Source organism: Limulus polyphemus, unplaced genomic scaffold (genome assembly GCF_000517525.1).
Source record: "Limulus polyphemus unplaced genomic scaffold, Limulus_polyphemus-2.1.2 Scaffold91, whole genome shotgun sequence".
Classification (NCBI taxonomy): Eukaryota; Metazoa; Arthropoda; class Merostomata; order Xiphosura; family Limulidae; genus Limulus; species Limulus polyphemus.
Genome location: NW_013665701.1, coordinates 91,182 through 99,023, shown reverse-complemented (window position 1 = coordinate 99,023; position 7,842 = coordinate 91,182). Strand labels below are relative to the sequence as shown.

At 32.5% G+C, this 7,842-nt stretch overlaps 1 protein-coding gene across 1 annotated transcript in view; it reads left to right on the top strand.

The window, feature by feature from the left end:
- Positions 1-1,214: 1,214 nt before the first annotated feature.
- The window catches only part of LOC106468761 (cytochrome b5-like), a 32,001-nt gene continuing 25,373 nt past the window's right edge, over positions 1,215-7,842 (top strand). Inside the window, exons 1-2 of the mRNA XM_013929205.2 lie at positions 1,215-1,524; positions 4,988-5,024. Of these exons, the coding sequence (XP_013784659.1) occupies positions 1,402-1,524; positions 4,988-5,024 (160 nt within the window). The 5' untranslated portion in view covers positions 1,215-1,401. The remainder of the gene's footprint in view (positions 1,525-4,987; positions 5,025-7,842) is intronic.

The following is a 7,842-nucleotide window of genomic DNA, read 5'->3' as shown; positions in this document are numbered from 1 at the left end:
ACTATTGTTGCGTCAGCGAAGTCACATGACTAGTGTCGCGCCACGTTTCTAGAACTATCTTGCACCTTGGCGAATGCTCTAGCATTTACTAGATATAGGGTAGCCTGGTATATAAAAGAGGGTGACAACGTGACGGGACACGAAGGTGTGTGTGTAGACAGTGAGTAATTGATCTGCAGTCAGAGAGAAAGAAAGGACTTGTGTCGCTAAAGTTTCGTCGGAACGAAGTTACGGAAAGTTAATTAACAAACGGAGACGTAACACTATCATCAATGCAAGTTGATGTTTCAATTCTGTACAGTATAACAATCCCATAATTTCGAGCTAGTGTCTTTTGCTGTGATCTTAATGAATTTTTGTTCCACTGCCAATGAGACGGAGACCAATAGGGAAGAAGATACGTCCTGTAAAATTAAGAGACTTTGTTGTATTTTAATTTTGTGTTTATAAATTCTGTACGTTTAATCAAGTTATTGTTAATTATCTGTTGGTTTAATGAAAGTGGCTATTGTTAAGGACGAGCAATACTAAGGAAGGGCAGTGTTACGACAGCGGAAGTCACGCGACGCTGGGAGCATTCGCGCTGGAGTTTCTCGAAGGATCGTGAATTTGCCCGGCAACTCTAGTCTGATCGAGATGGCATCTTTTTAGTATATAAGTCAGTCGAGAAAAACCAGCGGGATTGGAGAGATAGATAAATGAGTCGAGCGAACAGTAGGCACCCTAAGTAAAGTGTGTGAATCACTGTTATTTATAGCGTGTGTTTTAAAGGTTGTTTAGTAAAGCGACGAGAAAACGTATTGACTGTGGAAATTCTGTGTATTACAAAGTTTGTATCTAGGAAGAATAAACTGGGTTAATCAAGAAAGGACTTGTATCGCTGACGTTTCTCGGAAAGAATTTATAACGGAAATTAACAAACAAGCAGATAAGTAACAATGTGTATAGGTCCGATCAAATTAGTGGGAATTGAAAATCTCTCTTCGTAGATGTTGTAGACCGTGTTTTAGTGACATTAGTGTGAGTAATAAGACTATTAAAATACTTCACAAAAACGATAAAACCCTAGCGCTTTGGACAGATGGACCTGTTTTGGTTCAGGATATGGATCTATGTTTCTTACGTGAATATATATTCTTGATAGTGAAAAAAAAAAAACATGGGCAAAAACGTTGATAAATCACATAAACCTCATTTTCTTCCGAATGTCAATGAAACATTTTTTGAAGCACTTGGGGCAGATCAAACGTTATCGCAGTTAGGTATAAGCTCACGTGAGCCATTACACAAGGCTAAAAGTGGTAGTGTAATTGAACTTTGATTTAGAGGAGGTCGCTATAATCATCACTTCTTCTCTTTGAGTTTGAGGAAAGTTTGTGTTGGTCAGAAGTATTGTTAGATATGTCAGAATCAGAAAGTGTTAAAATACTAACTCTCGAAGAAATAGCAAAGCACAATGATAAGAAATCAACATGGGTTTTGATTCATTACAATATTTACGATGTTAGTAAGTTCATTGAAGAGGTGAGTTCGTATGGAGTATTTACGCTTATCCTTTAACGTTATCTAAGCCATAACTGTTACTGTGTTAGAGTTACTTGTAGTTATAAGTTGTAGTATTACTATTAATTGTAGTAGTAGTACTACTACTGAATGTTATCATCAAATTCAATGACTTTATAATTATATGTTCCTGGAAAGAGTAGTTCTGATGTAAAGCCAATAAAAATATTACCATTTACTGTACAAAGTATTATATTTAAATTTTAACTTAAGTGCGTATTAATGCTAGTGTTAATGTTATATAATTATAACGTTGCAAATGCAAGTGTATGGTATCGGTACCATACTGTTGGCAACAGTGTTGTTACACATCCTACACTGCTCCAACTTCCAAAACCAAAGGCTCAACACAATGAAAGTTGTGTTCAGCAGTAGCACTCAAAGTCAAACTACTAGTATTGCTATTAGTATTATCTCTACGTCTAACGAAGGTTTAGTAGTACTAGTAGTAAGTTGTGGGTAGAGAAGAGAGGAATAAACATTAATGTTATGCTTGTTTAATTTAATTTGTTTTTAATGGGAAAGAAGTTCAGTATCAATAACATCAATTTTACCATTTTGAGCTTCTCGTATGATGATCAAAAACGTATTTATATATATTCAGCAATAGCACTCAAAGTCAAACTACTACTAATAGTATTACCTCTACGTCTAACAAAGAATTAGTCATACTAGTAGTAAGTTGTGGGATAGAGAAGAGAGGGATAAACATTAATGTTATGTTTGTTTAATTTAATTTGTTTTTAATGGAAAAGAAGTACAGTATCAATAACATCAATTTTACCATTTTGAGCTTCTGGTATGATGATCAAAAACGTATTTATATACTTGTTTTTTACTGTCTCTGTATTCACAAAAAGAAAATACATGTATGATGTAGTTGACCAAATTGATACAAAAAGATTTTTTTTTCACATACGCAACTTTGTTTTTATTTGCAATAAAAAATAATGTGGATTGTGGCAAAACTTCTAGCAATTGTGATATGTTAGTCTTATTTTCTAGATTCTGATTTTTGTTTTTAATATAATTGTAGTTAATTGTTCTCTACTTCAGTTGAATATTTCAAATGTTGTGTTTCAAAAATATTTTGTAAAGCAGTGTTCTGAAAAATTTCATTTGAAAATGTGGCATATTTATGTTTAGGGTAATTTTGGAGTTTCCTTTTTCCTTATATATGTGTGAATCAGCTTTCAGTATTTGCACCTTTTTATATGTTTCAGAAATTAAGACTGTAAAGGTATATATTCTAAAAGAATACCAGTTTTCACTTGTAATATGAACCAGAAAATAATATTTTGCCACAAGTTTGAAATGTGAAACATTTGTTCATTTTGGATAACAAATCCTTTACCATGATCACTTGAGTATTGGAGTTTTGAGGAATACCAACTTGTCAGATCAGCTATATTGATTATAAGGAATGTATTTTAGGTCTTGGAAACAGTTTAGCATATACTTTGCTTAATCATATAATAACAGACATTAGTATTTCTTTAAAGAGATTTTATAGACTGACTAACTTTTTCTAGATTTAGCACTTGTGTTTTATTTAGTCATTTTATGGTATGTTTGAAATAAGAAACATATGTAGTTATATTGGATAGAAAATCCCCTATATTGACCAGCTGAGTACTGAATTTGCATGCTTTATCAACTCTCAAGAGTGCTAAATACAGTGGAAAAGTTAGATAAGTCTCAAAACCTTTTTCCCTATAAAAAGAGCACAAAAGTGTGTGTGTGTGTGTGTGTTCTGGGTGTTTTATTATATGAATTCCATATCCCTGACAAATGTGACTAAAATTGTTTATAAAGTTGATAATTTAAATATACACTATATGTTTATTTATTATTAAACTATTCCAAAAAAAATAAATTAAAACTGAATAGAATTTTAGAATAGTGCAGCATAAAAGTTAATGAATGAGAAATAACTATTGAAGATCAATAGATTTGTTAGCAGTGTTAAAATATAAAAAGAAACTTGAATGTATATACATCATAATTATGTAGTTGCCAGTGTAGTGACTTTATAAATACTCAAATGAAATGTATTGTTGAGAGTTTTGACAAAAATATTTTTTAATGAATTATATAGCATACTTCTGTATTAACAATCAGTTCTCAAATGTATAAAATGTAATATTGCTGCAAATATTTTGTGTGCTTGTATATTTAAAGTTCGTTTTGGAGACGTTTACAATGACAACAAAAATTTAGTGAAAGAGAGGTGACAGAATCCATATCCATAATATAATAGTAATATTGTTTAGGGAATGAATATAAAAACAACTTGCTTCTTTAACATCTTTTTTTTTATCAATAAGGTTGTAGTAGTGGTTAAATTAATAAACACTGAGTGAAACATAATATTTAGTAATTTATTTCCTATATCCCCTGATTTTTACTTGGTAAGGATAGCAAAAATAAGGTGACAAACTGTACACCTACACAGAGTTGCTTAAAATACAAGTTAAAATTTGTGACATTCTACTATTAATTTTTTGTAATATAATCATGTGTGTTTCTTTTTTCTTAACTAATTAACTTTATTGCAGCTGTACTTTACTTGCTAAAACAAACATGGCTTAAGTCAAGATGGCTGATTAGATTTAATTAAATACTCCATATGTACTTTGATTTCTATTTTGTAATTGTTGTTTTCTTTTTGACTAAATACAAGAGTAAATTATTATGCTGTGATTTATAACCATCAATTACACAAGCATAAACTTTTCTTGATAATTCAAGTAGGAGATTTGTTGTTGTTGTTTTTTTTTTGGGGGGGGGGGACTGTGACATCTTACATGAAAAATGCTTGTAACAGAATTTTTATTTGAAAAAAAAATTATTTGTACAGATATTATTTCCTCTTTTTATAGTTATGTTATATAATTAAAACAGTTTTCAATGCTCACAAGTTTTAATATTTATATATTTAAAAAAAAAAGGTGTTAAATATGAGGTTTCTTTTTAAGTTAGTAATTTATTTGACATCTCAAAATTGTTAACATGTGCATCCCTTGATATCTGAGAAGAGGAGACTACAGTACTTTTAGGTGAAAGTTCAAATCTGAACTAGGAATATATCCCAAGCTTTTGAAATCAGCCTTGAACTACATGCACTTCCAGGCTTTTGAAATCAACCTTGAACTACATGCAGTTCCATGCTTCTTATCTTAGTGATAAGCTGTTGGCATTGGATCTTTGAATTTTAGTCACACCATACCTTAACCATATATGTTACACAAGTGTTAATTATGATTATAAGCTATTGTTAAGTTAGTAGATATGTGATAAATGAAATTGATTAAAATGATAAATGAATTCCTTTTTTCATTGTAGGGGCAGAAATTATAATAGTGGTAGTTGTTGCATTTTGAGCTGAACCATATTATAACTAAAAATAAATATTGTTTTTCAGCACCCTGGTGGTGAAGAAGTTTTGCTGGAACAAGCAGGTAAGGTATATTAAATTCAATTATATTTAAATTATATTTTTTAAAACTTGAATAACTGTAGATTATACCATATATTATAAATCTCTCTATTAATGGAGTTATAACAAGGTACATTGTATCACTAGTTACACTAGATGATATATTAAAATATTGTGTTTTTAAATGTTATAGAGTCCTCATTTTAAGCCATAATATTATGTAAATTAGGCATATTTCTATGAGAATGTAAACAGTATATTATAGTTGTTCAGAATTATATTTTGACTGGTTATAGTACTTGTTCTATGGAATCCTGCTTGGTTCCAAAGATTCAATTTGTTGGTGCATGCAACTTTTTTATAGTTTGACTAATACTGGTCATTAGAAATATGGGAAGTCCTAAATATGTGGAAATTTAATTAAATGTCAATTCTAAGTTTTGCCTTATGAAAATATGTAGCTGTTTTATTAAAACAACAGCAATACCTATTCTCTATTTATGGCTGTAAATATTTAACAGTTTTTTCAGCAACTCTTAGCTGGTTTTAACTATTTCATAACAGGCTATATACCTTCTGTATATGACTATAGCTTTTTAAGACAAAATATAGCCCTTCTATAGGCAAAGTGTAGTAGTTCTATAGCTGTGACTATGGGTGTTATTTCATTTTTTAAGCAATTTCTAGCCATTGTAAAGGTAGGCCCTTCAACGTGAATACCCCTGTGTGGTGAATGGACCTCTCAACAGAGGTTCTGCCTGTATGGTTTGTCTTCTCTGGACCCAAAAATTTATCTAAGTGTAGGTTGTGGTTTGGTGGATGAGTGGTGACTGGGGTAAAGCCCTGAAACACATTGCTTTGGCCTCGAATTCTTGTGGATGGGTATCCCCCCCCTTCCCAACCCCACTGCAATAAATCAGCTTATCCTTTGTGGTTAGGGTCAAACAAGTTGCCAGTATTAGACATCCCCAATGGGGGATGTGCACATATGACCAATGCTGGCTCATAAAACATTGCTCCAATGTCACTGTTTGACAGTGAAGTGCATTCTCTTTTTGGTCCTCATAGAAGGTGGGGTCAGTGGGTACTGACTTTTATTCATTTTGTTATGGATGTTCGTACTTAAAATAATAAAAATAATATAGTCATTGGTAAATGATCTAGGATGGAAGACAGTGTTGCCACTCCTGTTATTCCTGCACCTTGTGTTCTGATATTACATTCTCTGTGAGAAATGTTTCTTGGAGGGCTTGGAGGACCTTGCTGGCTTTCCAGAATTGGTTAAGAAAGTAAGACCTGGAGGTTTGTTGCTTGAAATACCGTGACTACATGATAATGAATTCCTGTTGAAGTCAAAATTTATTGGGAATATACCTGTTGAGGTTACTCTTCCTACCTCTTTGAATTCATATAAAGGCATTATTGATGAGAGGGATCTACTTCACATCTCCAAATTAGAATTTTTTACTTGTCTCTCCAGTCAATGAATATCAGTAGCGAGGTGTATCTACACTTGCAAACCTGTGCCAACTGTGGTTTTGATTTTAATGTTCACTATCCCTCATCAGAACATCTGAAATATTTGGTCATACCATATATTCCTAACCTTCTCCATTGTTTTCACTGTCAGTAGTTTTGGCACTCAAAAACATCTTGCTGTGGTCATTTAAATTGTGCTTGTTGTGCAGGTAAACAACACTGTAGCAACAAGTTCCAGTTATAGCTTTACTGTGTCAACTGCTTCAGTTCCCATCTCTTCTGTTTTTGATTAAAGTTCTAAGTGAGTTGAAGAGAAAGACGTACAGCAAAGTAAAACTTTAACATCTCTTATCCTAAGGTTCAGATATTGTAACCCCTCTTCCAAAATAGTTATTTTACTGCTCTTTGTTCCACATTTTCTTCCTCTGTGCAACTCTCCAAGTCCATAGAATATGTACTAATCAGCTTTTTGGTGGCATTGCAGAGGTCTTCTGTAGGCATGGACTTTTTAAGTTTCATAGAAACCCACCCAAATTTGCAACTGATGTTTTCATATGCCACTATTCTTTGTCTAATGCAAGTGACACTTTGTCAATTATTGTTAAGAAAGTCTGAACTTTATATTGAGTAGAGGATGAAATATCGCTTTTCTCAGCATCCCTTTCATCCCATTGTATATTTCTCTTCTATTTCCTTGATATTTTGACCTTATATTTCTCACATCCTGACAGTTGTTTACTCTTTTACTTATATTTGGGAAATGAATCTTGTAATTTCATCACAAATGTCTTGAAAGATTTTAGCAGATGAGAAGCTGTACTGACACCCATTTGGGAGTTTTGTAATGAACAACTTGTCTTGTGAAACCTCTCCAGAATAACACTCCATAATTTGTCATTATACCTGTTTGCAGTTGTTCCAACTGTAGGATAAGGCTTCTTGATTCTAAGTGCACTTGATGTTTTTCAGAATCAACATCTGTAATGGAAGTGAGGACTTCTATTATGGCTTTGTACCCCATTTTTAAGGCTTAGATTGCATCTAAATTTGACACAGAAGATGTTCCACTTTGACAGTTGAGTAGCAAAGCCAGTCTCTTTTAATCTTTTCTTCATTCAACTGCTCACAATAAAATAGAAATTTTGAGCATTGGCAACTGAAGGAAGGACTACTAAAATTGTGCCTGGGATGAAGGAGTTGTCATAGAAGGGGAGGTTAAGATCTCTGAAATTGTTTTCTCTTGAAAAAAGAAGAGTTAAAGGGGATATGATTGAGGTGTTTAAGATTGTTAAGGGAATTAATGGTGTTGATGCATCATCTTTTTTCATATTTAATGGTGAGAATGGTAGGACTAGGGGACA